This window comes from Pipistrellus hanaki (assembly GCF_964339955.1).
Source record: "Pipistrellus hanaki genome assembly, chromosome: 9".
Taxonomy (NCBI): Eukaryota; Metazoa; Chordata; class Mammalia; order Chiroptera; family Vespertilionidae; genus Pipistrellus; species Pipistrellus hanaki.
The window spans coordinates 43,088,507-43,114,259 of record NC_140511.1 but is presented as its reverse complement, the minus strand read 5'-3'; the positions used below and the strand labels follow the sequence as shown (position 1 = coordinate 43,114,259).

Here is a 25,753-nt window from a genome sequence, read left to right as displayed (position 1 = left end):
AGGCCCCAGCTGGCAGCTGGCAGCCAATGAAGAAAGGCCCCTGCCCCAATCACTGCTGATTACTGGCCAGGCCTAGGGACCCTACCTGTACATGAATTTCATGCACCAGGCCTCTAGTGTCTACATAAAACCTGTAAAGGAATGTTCATAGCAACATTATTCATAATACCCAAAAAAGTGGAAACCCAAATGTCCTTCAAGTGATGAACATATAAATAAGATGGTTCAATTCACTTTCAGGGCACATGACTGGGTTGTGGACTTTATCCCCAGTCGGGGGTGTGCAGGAGGCAGCCAATCATTGATTTTCATCATAATGTTCTTATCTCACTATCCTTCTCCCTTCCTTTCTGAAATATATATATATATATATATATATATATATATATATATATATATATATATATATATATTTTTTTTTTTTTTTTTTTTTTTTTTTTTAAGCACACAAACAAAAAACAAGCAGGATATATAAGGGTACTGGAAAGGATTAACCTGCCCAAAGAGAGGCTTTGCCCTTGGTTTCTGCGAGGTTAATCTCAGAATATTTGGAATGTCATGCCTGATAAAAGTGTTTTTGTTTACCTGGGACCTTAGGGCACGCCAGATAGTCTATGCTAACAATGGGATTTATTTGGGGGGAGAATGGAGGTTGGGCAACCTCTGAAGGAGCTGAAGACTAAGACAAGCTGAAGACTAAGGCAAGCCAATGTGCAGTCAATTGTACCTAAGCCAGACCTCTTCCCTTGGCTGAGTAAATACATCCTTTCATTATAATAAACCATAATCTTAAGTAAACTTTCAGTAAGTTCTGTAAGCCCTTCTGACCAATTATCAAATCTGAGGGTAGCCAAGACCCGTTTGGCTCAATGGATAGAGCGTCAGCCTGCGGACTGAAAGGTCCTGGGTTCGAGTCCAGTCAAGGGCATGTACCTTGGTTGCGGGCACATCCCCAGTACGGGGTGTGCAAGAGGCAGCTGATCGATGATTCTCTCTCATCGATGTTTCTAACTCTCTATCCCGCTCTCTTCCTCTCTGTAAAAAATCAATAAAATATATATTTTTTTAAATCTGAGGGTGATTTTGGGGACCCCAATCTTACAAATCATATCAGAAATAAGGAGGGTCTTGGAAACCTCCAAATTTGAAGTTGGTGTCAAAGTGAGAGTTGTCTTGGGGACTCTTGAACTCTGTAATTCATTACCAGGATAAGCCGAACACCTAATGTTCAAATTATTAATGGAGGAAGTCGATATGGTATATCAATAACTGTAATGATTAATGTTGATAGTTGAAAATTAAAATAGTTGCTAAAATTATTTAGTTATATTTAAACAGTATCACTTGTCAACTGGGGTAAGGAAACTAGTTCTTATATTAGCAGCACACTGAGGCTCTTTTATAAAGAAACTTTTATAATTTCCTTCTGGAATACAATGGCTATTTTTAGAGGTATTATTACAGAAAATATGGCAATAGCATTAAAATGATGACATGAGAAAACAAATATTTTTTGCGCAAACAAGGCAAGTAGAATGAACAACTGAAGCTATGTAAGTCTGGCAAGAGAAGCAATTATTTGGCTCCTAATAAAAAAAGATATTAATTCACCAACAATATTCTTTATCTTCTGAATTACAGGTATTCGACTAAATATGCAATGGGACTATAAAGACAAAATGAGTCTTACATGGACTCTTGCTCTCAAGGATCCTTTAGTATACTATACGAAATGTTACCATGTAGTTGGAAGCTGTAGGATTCGGCAAGTGTGGCATATTGTGTGCAAAGAGGTAAAGTATAGTACATGACAGTGGTCCGCAAACTCGTCATTAGTCAACAGAGCGGCAAACTACGGCTCGTGAGCTGCGGTTGGCTAACCACTGGTATAATGAATAGATGATGCCAAGAACCACAAATGCTAGTCACAGGAAGAAAAATAATGTTCTTACTTCCTATTAATTAGGTAACCTTGGGCAAGTTAATTTTCCTGACTGTGCTTCATTTTCCTACCTACTAAATGGGAATAAAAAGAACACCTATTACACAGAATTATTATAAGGATTAAATGAGTACATATTTGCAAAGCACTTGTAACAGACTTGGAACATTGTAAATAAAAAAAAAAATTGGTAAATAAGTAAAAATATCACATTCTGCAGTTTATAATTATAAATTTTAATTCAGTTTAAATATTTTAACTAAATAAATATGCAATGTACTAACAAAAAATAATTTTAAGTACTTCTGCTCTTCGATGACAGAGCCAAGTCATAATCTCCCTTCTCTCAAATTACCCAAAAGTAACAAAATAAAAAACATAAATGCAAACATGACCTCCAACAAAACTAGGAAACATAAAATATAAATGGATATAGGCCAAAAGAGACGACTGAACTGAAGAATGAGGGTAAAAATATAAGGCATGAGGCTCCAAAATGCAAAGGGAGTGGGGGAGAGGCACATTTCTCCACATACACTCCCTGAAGTGTAAAATTTAAACCATATTTGCAACAACAAAAACAGGGGACGTGGGCTGGTAGAGGGAGTTTGTTTTGTTTTGTTTTGTTTTGTTTTGTTTTAATTGATTTTGTTCAGAGATGAAGAGAGAGGGATAGAGAGTCAGAAACATCGATCAGCTGCCTCCTACACCCCCCACTGGGGATGTGCCCACAACCAAGGTACATGCCCTTGACCAGAATCGAACCTGGGACCTTTCCAGTCTGCAGGCCGATGCTCTATCCACTAAGGAAAACCGGGTTTGGCTGGTAGAGGGAGTTTTGCTGTTCATAGTTTGAAGTAGAGGAGACAGTTCTAAAGAATCACACAAAGCAGCTACGTTGTCAGAAATGAGGCTGCTGGTGTGGCAAAAAGATAGACAACTGCACTATGAATGGTGTGGCAGCATCCCATCGTCTCTGGCTGAGGAGAAATAAATTTATACACACAATCCTCGTCATAAAGGAAACTACTGCAAATTTTAAAACAACAGCTTACCCTGAGATACCTACTTCTGGTATCCCAAAAAGTAGTACAGAAAAAAATTTTCTTCATTCAAAAAGTAATAACTGCAGCCAAAACCGGTTTGGCTCAGTAGATAGAGCGTAGGCCTGCAGACTGAAAGGTCCCGGGTTCGATTCTGGTCAGGGGCATGTACCTTGGCTGCGGGCACGTCTCCAGTGGGGGGTGTGCAAGAGGCAGCTGATGGATGATTCTCTCTCATCGATGTTTCTAACTCTCTATCCCTCTCTCTTCCTCTGTAAGAAAATCAATAAAATATATTAAAAAAAAAAAAAGTAATAACTGCAAAGGCAACAGGTACAGAATATCCACAAATATGAAATTTAAAAAAGAAGAAAGAAACAGAACAGGAAAAACACAGCAGCTAAAGGACGCTCCTGAGAAGAATGCTGCTTGGGGCAGATGAAATACGTAACCAAACACTTGAAATAAAAATTTAAACCTTAAATAAAAAAAACGAGAGAAGCAAATAACACTTCCAAATAAAATTACAGTGTCAAACTAAATTACAAAGTGATAGTAATCAAAACAGCATGGTACTGGCATAAAATATGTCATATAGACCAACAAAGCAGAATAATCAGCCCAGAAATAAACTCATGCATATACGCTCAACTGATAGGGACAAGAGAGCCAAGAACATTCAGGAAGGAGAGACTCTTCGATAAATGGTGTTAGGAAAACTAAACATTCACATACAGAAGGATTAAGTTAGAGCCCTGTCTTATACCACACACAAAAATTATCCTGAAATAAATTAAAGACTTACATATAGAAGATTAAACTGTAAAAATCCTGAAGAGAACATAGGGCAAAAACTCCTCAACACTGGTCTTGGCAGTAATTTTTTGGATATGATACAAAAGCACAAGAAACAAACACAAAAACAAATAAGTGGGACCACATCAAACTATAAACTCCTACACAGCAAAAGAAACGATCAACAAAATGAAAAGGCAATCTATGGATTGGAAGGAAATATCGATATATGTAAATCATAATTCTAATAAGGAGTTAATATCCAAAATATATATGGATCTCATATAATTCAACAGCAAAAACCAACAACAAATAATGCTATTAATGATAGGCAGAGAGCCTAAAAAATAAAAAAGGCAGTTTTCCAAAGAAGATATACAATGGCCAACAAGTACATGAAAAGATGCTCAGCATCACTAATCATCTAGAAAATACAAACCAAAACCATAATGAGATACTACTTCACACTTGTTCAAATGGCTATTACCTAAAGACAAATGTAAATGTTGGTCAATGTGCACTGTTGGTGCGAAAGTAAACTGGTAGAGCCATTATGGATCCAGTATGCAGGTTCTTAAAAAATTAAAAACAGAACTACAATATGATTCAGTAATTCCACTTCTGGGTACATATCTTAAGGAAGTAAATCACCATCTGTAAGAGAGATCTGCACATCTATGTTCATTGCATCATTATTCACAAAAACTAAGATATGGACTGTGTCCAGTCCTTTCCCCAAATCTACCAACTCTGAATCTTAAGGGTAGTACCGAAGCATCTGTATTGTAAAGTTCACGTGACTCTTACTAATACAATGTGTCTTGGCATCCACATTTAAATAAGCTATTTTTACTTCTGGGAATTAAAAATATTTCAAAGACAATGTCATCACACTGTGATAGCAATATTCAGGATCTTGAAAAAGATCTTCCTCATCACATAACCATACTTTCCCAGCTCCTTCCCATACTCAATACTTCCCAATGTCAAAGTGGTTTCAAACTGGTTGGGGAGCATCACCTCTCAGGTTTATCAAACGCCATCTAAATAAAGCTGCTTTGCCTGGCCTGCTTGCAGTATGAGGCAGCTGTGTGTAATACAGCATCCTCTTTGACAACAAAATTTTTTTTTTTTTTAAATATATATTTTATTGATCTTGTACAGAGAGGAAGGGAGAGAGATAGAGAGTTAGAAACATCGATGAGAGAGAGTCATCGATCAGCTGCCTCCTGCACACCCCCCACTGGGGATATGCCCGCAACCAAGGTACATGCCCTTGACCGGAATCGAACCTGGGACTCTTCAGTCCCCAAGCCGACGCTCTATCCATTGAGCCAAACCGGTCTCGGCGACAACAAAATTTTTATAAGAAGAAAGACTGCACTCTAAAGGTTAAAAGTATAGTATAGTAAATACATAAACTAATAACACAGTTGTTTATGATCATTGTTAAGTATTATGTACTGTACATAATTATATATGCTATATCTTTATACCACTGGCAGTACAGGAAGTTTGTTTACACCAGCATCATCCCAAACATGTAAGCAATGTGTTGGCCACATCATTACAACACTGCTAGGCAACAGAAAACTGTCAGCTCCATTATATCTTGCTAGAGGCCTGGTGCACGAAATTCTTGCACTCAGTGGGAGGGGTCCTCTCAGCCTAGCCTATGCCCTCTCATAGTCTAGGAGCCCTGCGATTGACCGCTGTAGAGAAGTAGGCCCCACCCATGTTGGCTGGGACTTCATGATGGATCACCCCTGCAGAGGGAGGCCCAGGCTAAGCACTGCAGTTCAGCTGGCAGGGTAGCCTGGGCCTCCTTCTTTGGGGCAACCGATTGCAGGGCTCCGCCATTATCACCCCAAAGAGGTAGGCCCTGCCCACCCGGCCTGGGCCCCACGATAGGTAGCCCCGCAGTGCCATTGCAGGGTAGCCTGGGCCTCCCTGTTTGGGGCAATCAATAGCGCCCCAAAGAGGGAGGCCCCACCCACCGGCTGCCCACCAGTCAGTGGCCTGAGCCTCCCTCTTTGGAGCAATCATGGAGCCCCCCTACCCAATTGATCAATCGCCCTGCTGGCCGGTGCCTGGGCCTCCCTCTGCAGGGCAATCATGGGGCGATGGCCGGGCCCCCAACCAATCGTATTGCACCCTCCTTGGCTGGCCGGGTGCCAGTGGGTGTCATAACATGGTCATCTGTAAGGTTGTCCGGACGGTCATTCCGCTATTCAGTCTTTCAGACAATTTGCATATTACACTTTTATTATTATAGATGGGACCATCTTCATATATGCGGTCTGGCATTGATCCAAATTTTGTTATGTGGTACATGACTATAAACAAATTAATTTCCATTAAGATTTATCAATACTAACCAAGTTGCCAAAACCATCTTGTCAGGAGATTCATAATCAAACTCACCTTTGAACACCATGACTTTAAATGTTTCCATCTATAATATATCATTCAAGACCCAATTTAAGATGCCAAGTTTTCTTTGCCAGGCAAAGAGTGGATGACATTCATTAGTCAGATAATCTTTTATTAAAGTGGAATACACATTCCTTTCAGATCATAGCAGAGAAAACGTTGTAATCAAATGAAAATTTCTGACATTTAAGATAACACAATCTTTTACTACATGATTTGCCTTTAACTATATTTACTGCAAGATATATCTTACTCCTTACCCATGAATTACATTGTACATTTAAAAGATACATCATAAACCTTTCACAGCCTTCAGCCTGGCAGTTACTCACATAAAATTAAACACTGATGTCTTTTTCCTTGCTTTCTCCTTCCTTAAAATGATACATATTTTTTTGGATAGAAGTTTTGAAGACTTACTTTCAATGCATGTGTACTAATATATAAATAGTTCAATAACAAAAGACATATTAACAAAATAGGCCATTGTCAAAACCATTTAAAAATGTTAACAAAGTTTTACAATTTGTTATTATTCATTTTTATTTTTTTATAAACTAATGCAACTTTGAAATCTGGTCATTTTCCTGAATGCAAATTTAGGATTATGATGTCTCCTTAGAAGAATATTTATTTGCATGTATATAGCTATACAAAATTAAACACTGTAATGGGCTAACAGCAATTTATATTCTAGGTAAATATTTCAGTAACTTTTATAACCTACTGGTTTCTAACATGTTAAAAATTTTTCCATTAAAGTGAGTTTACTAATATAAAGTATCATAAAATTATATACATGTCTACCACCCAATATGAGCTGATTATAAGCTATTTGTGGAGCATTTTTATTTTATGTACATTGCCAAAAAGTTGAAAATAAACATAATAGCCAAAAACAAAACAAAAAACACCTTGCTACATAATAAGTTATGTGGCGCATGACTATAAAAACATGAATTTCCATTAAGATTTATCAATACTAACCAAGTTGCCAAAACCATCTTGTCAGGAGATTCATAATCAAGTTCACCTTTGAACACCATGTTCACCTTTAGTTCATTACAAAACTTTGTCTCCTTCACTCAATCACCACAAAACTGTCTGGTCTTAACTTACAGCAAAAAAGACAGGTAAGGGCTGTTCAACTATGGAAATATCTCAAAATCTAACCTAAACCCCATATATAATTATCAGAAGAGCCAAACGATCCCTAAAAGTTCAGTGCTTCACACAATCTTTCAACAATCCTCAATCTGAAAAAACAAAAACATGAAACCCCAAACAATGATCTTCTTCCACTCCTGTACTACTCAGCCAGACTGAAAGTTATGCAGGGCACTGAATCTTACACCTCTTCTTTGGTGTCTATTCTACACAGCAGTTCTTGAAACAAGATAATACATCCTCCATCTACAATGTCTGGACATAGTGGTCAATGAAAATGATGTGCCCCCAATTATTTAAAATAATCCCGAGGAAAAGATAACTGTCTTCTATTTTCAAGAAAACAACTATCAAAACCAGGGAAACACCTTTTCTGACGGTTCCCTGGATGCCACTGGTGATATTCTTAGTAACTTGGGTATAAGAATCCAAAAAGGTAATCTAGGGTTTTTCCACCACACTCCTGGAGAAAATAATGAAGGTCCACTGCTGGAGGACTAAGAAATGTCATAACCTGCCCTAGGCAGTTTGGCTCAGTGGATAATGCCTAGGCTTGCCAACCGCAGGATCCAGGTTAGATTCTGATCAAGGACATGTACCTAAGTTGCAGGCTCCTCCCGGGCTAGGGCCCAGGTCTGGGCTCATGCAGGAGGCAACCAATCAAAGTGTTCCTCTCACTTTGATGTTTCTCTCTGTCTTTCCCTTTCTCTTCCACATTCTCTAAAAATCAATGAAAACATATCCTCAGATGAGGAAGGAAGGAAAGAAGGAAGGAAAGAAGGAAGGGAGGGAGGAAGGGAGGGAGGGACATCTTGAAAATGCCTAAAGAAAGTTGTCATTTTTCATGGTGAAGGGACCGGAGACCATGTGATGAAAACACGGTGGCTGCAGCAGCTGGGTGATGTGGCTGATGCCTTTCCCTGATCAGCCTGGTAGTCTCCCAGAAAGGGAGGCCAGACTAGGACAGTATGTGAGAGGGGCAGGCTGGGCTGAGGGGATCCCCTTCCCAGTGCACAAATTTCGTGCACCGGGCCCCTAGTACTAGTATAATTACTGTTCAAAAGCAAATGTTACAGGATATGGAGAAATTGGAACCCTCATACATTGCTGGTGGGAATGTAAAATGGAATAGTTCCCTTGAAAAACAGTCTGGCAGTTGCTAAAACAGTAAAACAGAGTTAACAGATTACTCAGCAATTTACTCTTAGGCATAACCGAAGAGGAAACAGATATACATGAAAAAAACTTACACATGAATGTTCATAGAAGTGTTATGCACAACAGGCAAAAGCAAAACAATCCAAATGTTCATCAACTGGTAAATGGATTAATAAAATGTGATTTATACAAACAATGGAAAATATTTAGCAATAAAAAGGAATTAAGTACTGATAGATGCTACGTTAATGAACCTTGAAAACATAATGCTGAGTGAAAGAAACCAATTACAACAGACCACATATTATACCATTTCCTGTATATGAAATACCTATGACAAATAAATCTATAGAAAGTACATCAGGATTGCCTAGGGCTGGGCAAATGGAGGGAGAGCGGAAGGATAATGGCTAAGGGATGTGGGGTTTGTGTGTGTGTGTGGTAATGCAAATGTTCTAAAGTTGATGTGGTAATGGATGAATATACCAAAAACCACCAAATCATACATTTTAAATGAGTGAATTACATAGTATGTGAATTATATTGTAATAAAGCTGTTAAGAAATTCCTATGCTACAGTATACAAACATTTAAATATGGAATATCTAAACTCATATATCCAAAAGCTGAGGATATGTAGATATTAAATATATATAAATACATAATTTTACCTGTGTATTTAAAGACAGTTAAATATTTTCCTCCAATACATCTGAGAAGTAGACTTCCATTTCTAGCCATGATGGAGTAACTGGCACCAGACTAGCCTTCTAAGTACTATCTATAAAACTGGATAAAATATATAACTATTCTTTTCAAGAATGAAACAGCCAGCACACAGGAGGCGTGAATCACAATTGCTCCAGCTTTCTGCTTGGGACACTTTCCCAACTGTATCACAGGGGCCTGGAGCCTAAGCCAAGCACGATGGTCTCACGGAACTGAGATGCAAGATCCCAGTTCTAGGCTCCTGGAGTGGGCTGGAATTGATAGGATAGATACTATAATAGAAAGGAAGCAACAATGCAAACGGGGTGGCCCCAGAAATCTGCATGGGGGTTCCTTACCCACCCTTGTCTGAGTGCTGAGCTACAAATAAGCCAGGGTGAGATGCCATGAGGTGTAGTAAAGTTACCCCTGAGAGCTGAACAAATACCAGAAGCTGCACATTTCTGCAAAAACAGTGGGCTTCATTCAGCCAGTGTGGCTCAGTGGTGGAGCGCTGAACTGGGAACCAAGGGTTCGTAGGTTCCATTCTCCGTTGGGACACATGCCCGGGTTGCAGGACTGACCCCCAGTAGGGGTTGTACAGGAAGCAGCCAATCCATGATGTTTCTCTTTACTGATGTTTCTATTTCTCTATTCCTCTCCCGTTCTCTCTAAAAGTCAATAAAAACATTTTTTTTTAAAGTGGAATTCCAGTTGAGCCAGCGTAGACATAGCTGTACACCCTAGGCATTCAGGCTTTCAGTTGAAACCTGCAAATTCAACACTCTCTAAAGAAAGACAAAACAACAGAGACTTCTTATGATGTGTCATCCACATGCCCAATTAATAAAAAAATTACTAAATATGCAAATAAGCAGAAAAACATAACCCATAATCACAGAAGCATTCAATAGAAACAGACCATGGCATGACTGCAATGTTGGAAACACCAGGCAAGAGCTTTAAAACAGCTTTTATAAATATTATGAATATTCTAGCACTTAAAGGTACAACATCAGAAATGTAAACTGTATTGGATGGGCTTAAAGGTCGATTTTAAACTACAGAAGAGAGACAAACAGAAATTAGCCAATCCAAAGAACACAGATTAAAATCAGTTTAACATATGTGTACTTGGAGTCCAAAAAGCAAAGAACAAAGAATGGGGCAGAAAAAAATATTTGAAGAAGTAATGACCCTAAATCCCCCCATTTTTGTTGAAAATCATCGCCTATAGATTTTTTTTTTTTTTTTTTTAGAAAAATCAGTACAGTCCCAGTGAAGATACCCCATTGCTTACAGCACATTCAAAGTGCAGAAAACCGAACATAATGAGGAAAAACCTATGAGGGGAGGGGAGACACATTACACAGAAGAGAGCAAGTAAATAAATAACAGCTAACTTCCATCAGAGATAATAAAGGCCAGAAGACAATGGAGTGGCCAACTGTCAACCCAGAATTCTATATCCAGCAAAAATTATCTTCCAAAAACAGGGTGAAGTAAAGACACTTTCAGATAAGTGAAAGCTAAGAGAACTGTCACCAGCAAACTGCACTAGAAACTGAAGGAAGTTCTTTAACCCAAAAGGAAATGATACCAGATTGAAATTCTAAACTCTGTGCTGGTCTTGGGAAGGAAAGAAGAGCTAAAATTGGTACACATAAAAGACCCCTTTCCTTCTCTTAATCTCTGCAAAAGATAACTGTGTTTAAGGCACAACTAACATTGTATTATAAGGTTTATAAAGTATGCAGCACAAAGTCTGGGATGAAGTAATTGAATTGTTTGTAAGCATCTTAGGTGGAGTGGTATAATATTAACTCTAAGTATACAGTGATAAATTAAAGATGCGTGGTGTAACAACTAGAACCACTTGAAAAACAGAAAGAGGTAGAGCTAAAAATGCACAAGTTGAAAATAGACTACTAAAAATATTTAATTAGCTCAATATAGCTGAGAAAACTATTTATATAAAATACCTCTATAGTAACACAGACTAAACAGTTCCCCATAGAGAAAGCTGGCTAATAATAAAAAATATATCTTACCACAGAAACAATATTTTAAATGACTATAATGTAAAACCTTTGGATAAAGTCAGATAAAATAAAATTTGAGACTAGAGAGGAATCTGAACACCTTAAATGTTTGCCTCTTTGGGGACAAAACAATTCTATAATACAGAAGGAAAGGAAAGTAGCTCACAGCCTGTTTTCCCAACTCCAAGCTACAACCAGCTAAAGACCAGTCATTTTATGAAGAGAAGTTTATGTTATGGCCAGTGTGGCTAAATGGACAGAGTGGTGAACTGCCCACTGAAGTGGTGAACTGCCCAGTGTGGCTGAATGGACAGAGTGGTGAACTGCCCACTGGGATAATTTCTCATGGAAATTGTCTTCACTAACAGGTGAAGTTTTAGGTTCAACTCCTAAAAAGGTCGCAGGTTCCATCTCTGCCCCATTGGGGCATAAGGGAGGCACCCAATAGATGTCTTTCTCACATTGATCTCTCTCTCTTTCTCCCTACTACCCTCCGCCCTCCTTCCTTCCCTCCCACCCCCTTCTATTCTCTCTAAAAATCAATGGAAAAAATATCCTCCGGTGAGGATTAACATAATTTTTTTTAATAAAAGAAAAAGATAAGTTTGTGAATCAAGTATTCTTAATACTTATACATATTAAAAATATACTGTAAAGTCTATTAATAATAAAAACAATTTCACTAAAATTAATTAAAAGCCTAAAATGATACTTTATCAACTAATATGAATTTTTACAACATTTATATTAATAGACATGCAGAAAAATGTTACCAATACAAAATTACTTAATTTTAGTTTTGAGAGTAGGGTATATTTAGTTCAAAATTCAAAACATACCAAAAAAAAGGTATATAATAAAAAGTCTTTGCCTCTCACCCCCATTCTCCAGCCGCCAACGGGGGAAAACCAATACTGCTAAAAAATAATCGAGGGACATATACTCCCAGTTGTTTCCTGTGGGACCATGGATATGCTAATACTTTTCATAAAACCAGAAATAACATTTTCTTTGTGAATTGGGATTATTACAAAGTTTACAAAACAGAAAACATCTGGATGACAAGACACTCATACATGAATGCCAAAAAGGAGGTCAAATGAAATGTTAAAATAAAGCATGACCAAGGGATACTTCGAGGACACAATAAAATGAAATAAAAATACCAGCCAAGTTCTGTTAACTTAGTCCTGACCAGCACATGACAGGAAATCTGCAGCAATGGAACAAAGCAGAGGGACAAGTTTCTGTGCCTAGTTCCCAAATTATTCACTGAAGAGCCAACAGCACAAACCAGACTTAGAAACTAACTCCTGCTTATGCAGCAGATCATTCCTGAACACTGACACCAACAAAGCAGAACAGCATCTGTGGGATTCAAGAGAACATTCGAAGAATTTAAAAAGAAAAACAGTGACTTACCACCACAGGGCTCCTCAGGTAAAAGGCTTTATACTTTATACTTTCAAGACTACATTGCCAATCCTCAGTTAAGGGGCAAATTATTCAGCTAGGAGTATTTTTGCTCTCATTTGTCCTTCCTTGCTTTCAGATTAACCACTTCACTACATATTAATGCTTTCACCTGAGAAGTAAAAGGAATGCGCAAAAATGCAATTGCCTGGTGGGCCCTTAAACACCATTTCTCCAAATTATCAGAAGACCAGAAGTGACGAGATACTGAACCACTCCGGCATTCCTACAAGGAGAATCCTAAGAGATTCCTGGCCGACTGGCCTACCTATAGCAATACAAAAACCTACTCCTGACCCAAGACATTCGATTCAAAAGTAGTTGGGAGGAGGAGATACAAGGTTTCTAAAGGTTCCTTATTCCCAATCTGTCTGGGACAACTGGAATTCTAGCTGTCTTTCACAATCTAACCCCAACATGTTGTTTACACTTTTATGGCCATCACTAGGAGTAAATGAGGAATGAGTCCCTGTGGCAAAATAGCAAAACTGTAATGTGGCAAAAGCCATATTACTGGTAACCAACACCTGGTTCTTGCTGGCAAAAACCACCTCTACAAGATAATCGCATGCCCAGCCTCCTTTGCAGCTAAGCATGCATGGACATACGAAGCAAACTCAGCCAATGAGAGGTAAGGGAAAGTCTACTGGGATAATTTCTCATGCAAATTGTCTTCACTAACAGACAGAGGGGAGTGGGGGAGGAAGGAAGGGAAATTTTGCCTAAGGAGACACTGTCCTTCCCTCCTCTTCTTCCACCTAACGTTGTTGCATGAGAATATCATGCTTGGAGTTGCAGAACCCATCCAGCAATAGGGAGAATCATTACCAACACACAGAGCGATGGATGGTACCTAGGACTGCTGAATTTGGTGAAGGGAATTCTTTAGAATTACTCGAACAGTTTATTTTTGAGGTCAATTACATTTTTTAATCCACAGGTTAATTCCTTAGGGGATGACAAGTCAGACCATGATTTCTAAGCTGATGTCCACTATTACTTCAAATCACAGTCCCCATGCAGTTACTGAGCATCTATTATGTTCCAGACACTATGCAGGAGAGCTTTTATATGCATTACTGTGTTTCATTATAAAAATAACCCCATAAAATATAATTATTACCATTTTACTGATGAGAAACATGAAGCTTGGAGAAATTAGGTGACTTGTGGCCAAAGTCGCCCAGTTAATAAGAGATTAAGAACTAGAATTCAAGCCAGGTTGTATGCCTCTAAGCTAGTGTTAGCTACAATAGATCACAGCTACCCTACCACACACATCACCTTCACCATCTCTCCACCTTATATATGGGGGGGGGGGGGGGGGGGCAGCTAAAAAGACCAAATCAAGAAAGGGTGCACACAAACATTCTTCAACACCTCTACTCCTAACCCAGATGGTAGGTAACACTCATTAGTCCCTAGTTAAGTTCCATCTGGTTCATGAAAGTATCCTCCATTCAAGTCTATAAATCATAAAGCAACTTCTCCCCAAAGTGGGCTGCAATGGCTATCCCGTTCAGAACCAAATCTTCAAATTTTAGGAGACATAAGGATCTGTGAACAATGGTTTATGAGTTCATAAATTATTAAATAGCAATAGAAAGAGGTATTATAAAAACTCTGACTCTTTCAGTTGAAGTAAGCACTGATCTGTGTCAAGTTTTATTAACTAGACCCTCTCAAACTCTATTTCCTTGTTTCTTCCTCTGCCTAGTTTGTATCTCCTATTCTTAGTCTCCTCCACAACTGACCATAATGTGAAAGTATGTATTTAAAATTTAAATTCATTTAGTCAGTTGAAGTTTCATGTTTTCTTCTAATTTTAAAATCAGGTCATCTTCTCCCCCTCCCACCCTCAAAGAAACATTTATGGTCCTACTTATCTTTTTCTTTGTAACTCTGTTTTTAAAAAATTCTCCATCTCGTGATTTGCATCACTTTTAAGTTCTAATCTGAAAGGACACTAGATAGCGAAGCAATAATGACTGCTGAGTAAGTGAAGAAAAGAGGCTAGTACCTGATCTGCTGCTTCCAGTTCTTATCATGTCTGAAATACCACTAGTTGCAAGATACATTATGTTCCACTATGGAAAAATGCTGCCAATTAAATTGAAAGAATAGCGTGACACTTACTATTTTTATTTATTCTCATTAAAATAACTTTTAAACTTACATTTTTAGCATGTATTATTCTTGTGCAAAATTTCTAAAAGATAAAATAAATTGGTGCATAAACTGGCCACACTCAGACTTGAACTCTTTTGAATTAGTCATTAATACCCATGTTTTCCCACACAATATCATATGTTGTTGTATTAATTTATTTTAGAGAGAAAAGAAGGGAGAGGAAAAAGGAAGAGAGAAACATTGATATGAGAGAGAAACTTTAATTGGATACCTCCCACATGCATCTCAACTGGGATCAAGTCCACAACCTGGTCATGTGCCCTGACCAGGAATCAAACCGGCAACATTTTTTTAAAAAACATTGTTTTATTGATTTCAGAGAGGAAGGGAGAGGGAGAAAAAAAACATCAATGATGAGAGAGGATCATTGATTTGCTGCCTCCTGCCTGCCCCTTACCGGGGATTGAGCCTGCAGCCCAAGCATGTGCCCTTGACTGGAATCAAACCAGGGACCCTTCAGTCGGCAAGTCCATGCTCTATCCACTGAGCCAAACCACGAGGGCGCGAACCAGCAACCTTTTGATACACAGGACAACATTCAACCAACTGGGCCACACATATTATTATTTGTGCCACCGAAAGCCCAGGTGCTCCAAGATTTGTATTCCAACCTTTATCTCTGGGGTTTTCTTCCAAGCCTGCTGATACCTATTCTGCAAGTTCTATGCATAGAGACAATGACAACTGCATCATGGCCAAAAGCAACTGTAAGAAGTATCTGGATTTCAAAAGTGTAAAAATGTGAAAACAGTGCTTCTCTTAGAATTAATGAAACAATGACTTTTTCTGTTATCTTTAATAAGACAACATCCTTCCCAGCTTTCAGTTTCCACTAACAGCAGTTTCCAATGCTGAACACCTACCACACTGGGCATTTCACATGTCTCATCTAACTCTTACAGAAAAGCAAGAAGGTGGGCATTCACCTTGCTTTACAGACATAAAATATGAGGCTCAGAGAACCTTAGTCACTTGCCCAAGATAACCCAGCTAATAAGTGGCAGAATTGGGTTTCATCTCTGGTCTATCTTCAAAGTACTTCTTTCCATCAGTTTAGTGGTTTTCAAAATTCAGTGAATGTAATAATCACCTCAGGTGATTCATCCACAGAGTGGGAAAATACTGCAAATATTGTATATGTTTGCAAATCATAAAGCTGATTATACTAGTATATATTTATATATACATGTATTTATATATACATGTATATATATGTTATATATATATTATATATATACATACACACAGAGAGAGAACTCTCACAACTCAATAAGAAAACAACAAATAACTCAATTAAAAAATGGGCAAAGGATTTGGATAGACATTTCTTCTAAGAAGATATACAAATGGCAAATAAGCACATGAAAAAGTGCTCAAAATCATAAGCTATTAGGGAAATACAAATCAAAGCCACAATATGATACCATTCACAAACTAGAATTCTACAATCAAAAGACAACAAGCATTGGCAAGGATGTGGAGAAATTGGAACCTTCATACATTATTGCTAGTGGGAATATAAAATGGTACAGCCTCCTTGGGAAACAGATTGAAAGATCTCACAGAGTTACTATATGATCCAGCAATTTCACCACTAGGTATATACCCAAGATAAATAAAAACATTCCACACAAAAATGTGTACATGAATGTTCAAAGAAGCATTATTAATAATAGCCAAACAACCCATCAATTAATGAATAGATTAATAAACTGTGGTATCTATAATAATCTATAATAATAAAAGCATAATATGCTAATTAGATGGGACAACCTTCTGGACGAAGCCGCGGGGGGGTGGGGGGGCGGGGCTGAGCCCCTTACATGAATTTTGTGCATCGGGCCTCTAGTATCCATATAATGGAATATTATTTGGCAACAGAAAAGAATGAAGTACTGATGTTATAACATGGATGAACCTTGAAAACATTATATCAAGTAAAAGCCAGTCAAAAAAAGACCATGTATTGTATGATTCCATTTATATAGATTCCATTTCTATATAGAGAGCAAGTAATTGCTTAGGGCTAGAGAAGTACAGCGTTTTTTGTGGTTTCCTTTAATTTTTTTTATTGTATTTTTTTTTTTTTTTTTTTAGAGAGAAGAAGGGGGGAGAGAGAGAAACAGAAACATCAAGAGAGAGAAACATCAATCTGCTGTCTCCTGCAGGACCCCCTAATAGGAGTTATACCTGCAACCTGGGCATATGCCCTGACTGGGAACCAACCACTGAACCACACTGACTGGACCAGAGGTTCTTGAGGCAGGACAAAAATGTTCTAAAGTTCAAGTGTAGTGGTGGCTACACAGCCCTATGAATATACTTTAAATGGATTAATTGTATGTTATGTGAATTATATCTCAATAACCTGTTTTTAAAAATTCCTCTAGACCAGATTAGCACTAAAGTTCCTTTCTAGACAAGAAAGTATCAGAGCATCCATGAGCAGACTTCAGAATCCAATCCCCAGTGACTCCCCCGAAATACAGTTTAGAGAAAGTATCCCATAGTACAGTAATTCCTTACTTGACATCATTAGACCTCCAGGTGTCAACAAAGGAAGGACAGTGCTTCTTAAGCCAGTTTCAGTTTTTCAGAACATCTGAGAGAAGCCACACATGCAGCCTTCTCTGGGGTAAAGTTTTAGGAATCTGCCTTCTGGCTAGTTTCATATTAGTAGTTTTAAAATATAATTCAAAGCTGATTGACAGCTGAAGATATGAAAAAAAATTAAAAACAGGAAAACAAACTATCAATTAAAATGTACTTCTTAAAAGGCAAAATGTTTCCAAAAAATGAGACCATGATGAGTTCTTTGTTTAAAAGACTTGGGACACAGAGGTAAGTGCACTAGTCTAGAAATTAGGAGAAACATCTTAGGGTCCCCCTTAATATGATTCATTTCATCTCACTGTGTCTCAGTTTCCATTTTCATCTATAAAAATCAACATATGTGATAGTATCCACCTGACTCTAAAATTCCATGATTTGTTCATATTAGATAATGACACCCTAAAAATGTCTGCTAAAAGGGTATTTCTTCACATTGTGGGTGCTTGCAAAGAATTTACTTTACTGACAGTACAACATAGTAATAAATAATACTAAATACATAACACTAATAAACAATACATACTACAGCATTTAGAAAGTGGCCTTAGAAAGCAAAGAGAGGGGAAAAATAATTAAAAAGAGAGTGAAGTGTGCTTGTCTACTGCTGACAGCAAAAGTCAACAGGAAACACTTCAGAAAAGAATCCCACCAAAGCATGGAATGTCCCTGATTAATAACAAATGAGTTATCTCTCCTTCCAATACTTTACTCCCAACACACCAACTTCCAAATGTATCCCTGAAACAAATGAACTGAAAAAGGGGAAGAGAGCAAAGGAAAAAATATATTATAATTGGTTTCCTCCCTTCAATATTCCAGAAGATGAGCAGAGGGGAGGGGGATAAGAACTAGCAAAAATCAAGCATAAAATTATATTTACAGCTTAATGTGTTGTGGTCTCTTTATTTTTTAACTTTTTTAAAAGTCATAAGAACATTTCTACTACTAGTTTCTTTATATTAAGAATAATATGCTATTTACACCTTTTTTAGTAAATTCATACTAACTTAAATTTAGTAATAACACTGTTTGGAGGGCCATGCGTTAAAAGGATTGCTGTCTGCAGGGTTTGCTATCACCTACAAATGAGCTTATAAAATATTGCACTTAAAAACAAATAAGGTACATTCTGGTAGTGTGGCTCAGTTGGTTTAAGTGTCATCCCACACACCAAAGGATGGCAGGTTGAATTCCCAGTATGGAGGCAACCAATTGATATTTCTCTCTCAGATCTCTCCCTCTCTCTCTCTCTCTCTCTCTCTCTCTCTCTTTCTCCCCCCCCCCACTTCCTCTCTCTAAAAATCAAAACAAAACAAAAAATAAATAAATATATGGTGCAATTAAATTTATCAATTCTGCCAGCCTACATAAAGGGTACAAAGACACAAAACAAGTAATTTAGACCCTAACTTAAAGGAATTCTCATGAAGAGGAGAGCCAGAAGCATGTACAAAATCAAAATTCTTTGAGATCACAGAGAACAACAAACTTATAAACACAATGATAACCAGAATTTGCCCGGTGAAAAAGCAGGAGGAACAACACAGCAGGCAAAGAGAACAACACAACGAAGGCAAGAATGTACAATAGAAAAGACAATTAGATAACCAAAAGTCCTGGGGGACAGGGCAGGGAGATTAAGGAGGAAGGATGTATGGGCGTGAAATGGTAGTAAATAAGATTTAAGAAAGGAAACTTGTAGCTGGGTTGCAAAAGGCCATGACAAGGTGTTTGGTGCTTATCCAGAAGGCCACAGAGAACCTGATATGTAATAAGCAATGTTTTTGGAAACTAACTGGTGATAATGTGGAAGACAGACTTAAAAGGAGGGATTGGGGGCAGGGGAGGGGTCGGAAGATAGGAAAACATTACTATAATAATTAGGATATTACTGCAATAATGCAAGTAAAATGTGATGGGGTCAGCAATAATACAAACAACAACCTACATCAATTTGACAGTAATTCTGTATCCATATATTTGACCATAAGTTCCGGTGCTCCGGTACCAAGGTACAGGCAATGAAGGAAAAAATTTTTTAAATGCAAGCAATAAGTCTTTATAAGATACAATCAATAGGATTTAATGACCACTGACCATCCGAAACCCAAAGTGTATCTTTATTTACGCACCAATTTTACCTTCCTAAAGTGCTTCTGAAAAATTTACTTTCTTCATTTAGAGGTTCTACTAAAACACCTTAGTTCACTTAATAGATGTTAAAAACTTAAAATTTTTAACCATATGAAGACTTTCAGGTATCTTGAACAGAAATTATTTAAGTCTAAAAATTTCCTTGTGGCCACAAGAAAAGTAAAAGAAATAAATACAGAATTTAAAAAGAACAATGATCTTGGTACACCCAAGACTGGAGACTATATGTCTTAGTTAGAAACCCTGTAAATATAGGTATACAGTAGAAATGCTCATAAGTTCTACCTAATAAATTAAACATGGGGGAGAAAAAGGAATCCTTTAAATAAAAATCTTTGGACTATAAACAATTCAGCTACCCAAACACATGTAATTTTATTGTAACAACATACAATTAATACTTTTCATGAAACCCACATAAAGCTGTGCATCCTAGAAAAAATAGGTAACTGATGAGGCTTAGACCCACTTCCAATGTGACAAACATATTACTACAGGGAAATAAGGATTGTAGCCATTCTGTTTCAACATGCATCTCATTTTCCACCTTTTACCAAGGTACAGTGGTTAAACTGTCTGTTTGTATTATAAGACTGTGAAATAAAATGGTATTTCTTTCAATAAAATGAGTTATACTTCCCTCTACAAAGAAAGATACTGACTTTCACAATGCTGGCACAATGTCTTAACTATTAAATTCAAAGTTACCATGATTATGAAACAAGGTTAACTTTAATGATAAAAAAAAAAAAATACATTTTCCACTGAATTTAATGTTCAAAGACAAAGTGATATTTGTCATGTTCTAACCAATAATGCCAGTATATAATCACCTGAGGTTGACTGGCTCACCCCCAGATATTAACCATTAACCAAAAATCTGTGTGAAATTGTAAAGGTCAATAAATGTTACAATTCAGTAGAAAGATTATTTAAATAAGAATTTCTACTTCAGTGACTATATTTCGACAGGTAAATTTTAAGGCCCTTTGTTCTTTTCATAATAGTATGTGTACGTTATAGGTTCCCACACTAAAAGAAAAAAAGCTTGTATTGTGTTAGTTCCAGTAATAATTTCTAGCTGAGTCAAAGCTCTAACAGCCTTAAAGCAGGAAATCCAAAAGGAAATTCCATCATCAGTTCCTGGGGTTTGGTAACTAAAAGGTTCCTTGAAACAGAGATACAAGTTCAAACTATTTACTACAACCTTACCTCATATCTTCAAGTAAGTCACATTCTGCTTGATGTTTGGCTTGAAGTTTTGTCATCTGTTCAACTTGAATGTTTTTCAGTTCTTGTGTAACTTTCACCTAAAATATACCATGTGTTTATGAAGACCTTACTGCAACTTTAACAACAAAAACTACTTAAGGAAAATACTAATACTTGTCAGAGTATGTACCACTCCCCTGAAGACCATAAATCCATTATTAATCACCTAACTTTGTTAACTAAAGATATCTAATGAAAATGCTAGCCGGATAACCGGAGACAGGTTAAGTATATGTACACAAATATAAAAACTACAGGTTAAAGAGGTGCAAAATAAACTGCCAATCATCCTACTTCATGACCAGCTCAGGAGAGATCTAGGTCTTCTTAAAGTTTTAAGAATCTGTCTTCTATTTATTCCAAAAAGGATTCAAAGGCATGAACCACCAGAAATGGTGAGCAGAGTGGAACCGGGAGAAAGGAGTACAGAAGAATGCCTAAATATATGAGGACTGAAATGTACACAATAATGAAGTTACATGCTTGAATCAACTACATAAATTATCCCATAATGGCTGCGAGAAAGCACACTGTCTCAGGATGATGCCCTCCACTTGCTGACAGCGCATCAAATCACAATCTCTTTCTCACAAAGGAGAAAGCAAAAGTGACCTTCTAGTATAGGCAATGCTTTTAAGCCACCCCAGCAAGCCGGTTCCTGTGGCGGCTCCACATCAAACAGCTAGAACAGCAAATGCAAGCTGGCCAGTGCCTCGCCCGCCAGGCCGGCACCCCAGGGTTCCAGGTCCAGTGGGCCTGGAATCCCCACCGTGGCAGCGGGACTACCCGGAGGGTGGGGGTACATGTGTGAAAGAAAAAAGGCTCATAACTGGAGAAATCCGGATTAAGAAGGGAAGAAAAGGGAGAGAAGAGAGAAGAGAGAAGAGAGAAGAGAGAAGAGAGAAGAGAGAAGAGAAGAGAAGAGAAGAGAAGAGAAGAGAAGAGAAGAGAAGAGAAGAGAAGAGAAGAGAAGAGAAGAGAAGAGGGGAGAAGAGGGGAGAAGAGGGGAGAAGGGAGGAGAGAAGGAAAGAGAAAAGAAAAGAAAACAAAGAAAAGGAGGAAGACACAAGTGAGGCATTCAGTAAACGTTTGCCCACGAGGGGAGGATAGAACAGCTTCCTCCACCCAGAGCTCGGAGTAGACACTGAGTAACCATCTGCAGGATTAAAAAGACAAGGACACAGCCTCAGCGCTCGGGAAAGCTGGAGACGAGGGCAGAGAGACAGTTCTCAACGGGGCGCAGCAGGGAAGCTGCTGACAGACAACCCCGGAGACCCTTCACTCCCACCCCAAGCCCAGATCGCAACACACGCCATGCACTGCCGGATTCCCATTCTCCCAGGGGCACTGCCACCGCCTCCAAGGTCCCCTACCCGAGGAAGGGAACAGGAAGGGGCGGGGGGGGGGGGGGGAATGGGGGGAGAGAATGGCAAGACTGGTCAGTGCTTAAAACCTTGTTTATCCCGAGGATGGGGGGCGATGACTATTCCAACTTCTCTTCGGCCCAGCCCCGTGGGAAAAGCAGGCCAAACCTTTCAGGTTAGGCTGGAAACAAATCCCCTGCCAATGTGCAAACGGGCGAGGATGGCGACAAGCGGCTGGAGGACTCAAACCTGGTGCAGACTAAACAATCACACGAGCACCAGGCTCTGCAAAGCTGCAGAGGGGCTCCCCCGCCTCCCCTCAATGCAGCCCCGAGAATGCACTTTGCAGCGAGCAGCACTGCCATGCGCGCGCTCACACTCACACACACACACACACACACACACACAAATGTGCACCCGAAACTCTTGCGAGATGTCTGGGGAGGGTCTACCGCGGTGGAGAGGACGAACCCCGGCCCACCCCTTCCTTGGAAAGGCACCTCGCCCGCCCGGAACCCGCAGCAACTCGGTGACAAGCCGGAGGCCACGGCGGGCACGGCCGCTGCGGGAAGGGGGAGGGGTCGCAGGGATCGCCCGGGCCGCGTTCCTTGGACGCATCCCGCCCCCCTTCCCCCCAAAAGCCCTCCAGCCTCCCCTCAGCACCCTCACCTTCCTCGGCGGCGGCTGCATGATGCTGAAGGGACATCAATCCTCCCCCGACGGCGGCGTTAGCTGGGATCCGAGAAAGGGAGAAGGGCCGGGGAGAGGGACCGGCCCAGCAGGCGTGTGCGCGTCTGGAAGGAGAACCTGAGGACGAGGACTCGCCCCGGAGGGAGCCGGGCGGGCGGGCGGGCGGCAGGAGGACCCGGTCACGGGCGAGAGTGAGGAGGAGGAGGAGCCGGGCGGGCCTGGGGACCCAGCGGCCCGGGGGGTGTGTGAGCGAAGGAGGCGGAGACCGCGAAGGGGGCGGGGGCCCGGGGCCGGGGCGCGCGGTCTCCCGACTCTCGCCGAGCGGCTCCCGGGGAGCAGCGGTGCCTTCCGGCTCCCCGCCCGCCGCCGCCGGCTCGGGCTCCTCGCAGACCCGGGCTCCCGCGGCCCCAACTCCGACGGCGCGGCCCTCGCTGGGCCCAACGCCCCCGCCCGGCGCGGGGAGGTGGGAGGCGGCGCCACGCTCTCGGCCCCGGCTCCTCCGCTCGGGCCGCGGGAATTTCCGGCCGCACCGCGCGGCGCAGCGCCCCCCTCCGGCGGCGGCGGAGACAGCGCGGGCGGCCGGAGCCGGGGCCGCAGAGGGCGAGCGTGGCCGCGGCGTGGGGCCCGGTTTCGTGGCCGGGACGGGGGGCCCGGTGGGGGGAGAAACTAACGGGCCTGTCAGCAAATAGAAAGGGCAGAAACGCTCGTAGGACCCGAAAATCCCCCCGTCCTCTCCCGGAGTGGCACGTCCCGAACGCCTCCAGCCCGCCCTCCCTCCCCCACACCGGGAGCCGCCGGGGGCTTCCCGCGCGCTTTCCCGCCAGCCGGCCGCGGCGCGCGCCTCCCTCCGCGCGGGGGCGCGCACGTGGGCGCGCAGGGGCTCTGCGGCGACGCACGCGCACCAGCCGCACCAGCCGCCCCGGCCTCCCCTCCCATTGGCTTTGGCCACTGCAGGGCTTGTGCGGGGTGGGGGGTCCTGGACGCTGGCAGAGGCGTTTTTGCAAGGAGGAGAGGGCAGTAGGAGAGTTCTGTTTTCTGCTACTTCTCGGCTCCTCCTACACGTGTGGCCTCTCTCCCTCCCTCCCTCCCTCCCTCCCTCCCTCCCTCCCTCCCTCCCTCCCTCCCTCCCTCCCTCCCTCCTCTCTCTCTCTCTCTCTCTCTCTCTCTCTCTCTCTCTCTCTCTCTCATAGAGTTGGAACAAATCCTTTTCGCAGTTGCCCGCAGGTGCCTGTTCCTGGGGTCAGGGGTCTAGTTGCCCTGAAAAGAAAAACAACAACGGCCCCCTGCTGCAGGGCATTCAAGTCAGAGAGCATGAACTCTGTGCTGGAAGGGAACAGTGAGGTCACTAAGGCCAGGGCCCCCCATTTCACAGATGGAGAGGCTATGTATGGCCCATAGAGGACTGAGGATTTTCTGAAAGTCAGGTAGTAGGACTAGAATCTCTGTGTCACGAAGGGTTTTTTGGGGTCATAAAGAAACAGATGCAGCTCTCCCTCCAGGGAACAGGCAGTTCCCTTCCCTCTTCTTCCTGCCCAGCCCCCTCCCCCCCCCCCCCCCCCCATCTCCTAGGCCTGTTACCATTGCCTTCCTTACTCCCAAGCTCCAAGGGTCCTTCCTTTGCCACTATAACTTGTTTCCTCAACCCATTCCTTTAGATGATAACCATGAGGAAAAATAGAGGAGGCAGCAGTGGCAAAGCAAGCCCTTATCTGGGAGCCAGGATCTGGTACCTGTCTACTCTGCCTGCCCCTAACTGGCTGGGTGAGCTCAGGCTTCTCCATTTGCCAATGAGGATGCTCTCCAGGCATTGCCTCCCTGCTCTGTCCAGACCATATGGGGTGGGGGATCAGCTTTCTTTTGGGTCCTTGGAAGAATGAATATACTTCTGGAGCCACAGGTCTCTATGGAAGATGAACTACATTGCCCCATACTTTTATCAGAAGTTGTTCTCCCAGACATATGTTCTCAGGAGTGTGTAATCACACAGAACAGGAAAGTGAGTAAGGCCTGGAGAGACCCAACTAATTTGCTGGAAGCTACGTGGCCAGACATTGGGAAAATGGAACTTGAAGCCAGGTTGTTTACATGGAGTTAGCCTAGATTCTTAGATAGGAAGGTGATAGAATCAGAGTTATGCTCGAGTCAGATTCAATCTAGAGCAGTGTTTTTCAACCTTTTTTGGGCAAAGGCACACTTGTTTCATGAAAAAAATCACGAGGCACACCACCATTAGAAAATGTTAAAAAATTTAACTCTGTGCCTATATTGACTATATATAAAGTAATTCTCTTGAATAGGAATCAAATAAACACAAAGAAAGTATTTTATAATTACTTTATTATGAAATATTAAGTAAACAAAATAGTGAAAAATTATAAAATTCTTGTCTTGTCTGCACCTACGGCACACCAGGCAACATCTCGCGGCACACTAGTGTGCCGCGGAACAGCGGTTGAAAAACGCTGATCTAGAGCTGTGTATGAAGTAGGAGAGCAGACTTGATATTTCTAGTTTCCTTGAAGCCATTCTAAAGTCAGCACTTCCCCAGAGCCCTCAGCTGCTGTCAGAGAAGGCCTGGGGCAAGGGAACAAATGGTGGGCGGAGGCCCAGCTCCCAGGTGACTGTGGGTCAAAGGCTAGAGAGCCCAGGACCAGGACAGTGGTATCCAGTCTCAGCTCCAGCACCAATTCATTGGGAGGTCTTGAGCTA

General features: G+C 40.9%; 1 protein-coding gene across 1 annotated transcript in view; it reads right to left on the bottom strand.

Moving 5' to 3' along the window:
* FCHSD2 (FCH and double SH3 domains 2) overlaps positions 1 to 23,565 on the bottom strand; it is a 160,116-nt gene extending 136,551 nt beyond the window's left edge. Inside the window, exons 1-2 of the mRNA XM_084894182.1 lie at positions 23,024 to 23,565; positions 20,931 to 21,028 (exon numbers count right to left, since the gene is read on the bottom strand). Coding sequence (XP_084750308.1) covers positions 20,931 to 21,028; positions 23,024 to 23,044 — 119 coding nt within the window. The 5' untranslated portion in view covers positions 23,045 to 23,565. The remainder of the gene's footprint in view (positions 1 to 20,930; positions 21,029 to 23,023) is intronic.
* Between the last annotated feature and the right edge of the window lie 2,188 nt (positions 23,566 to 25,753).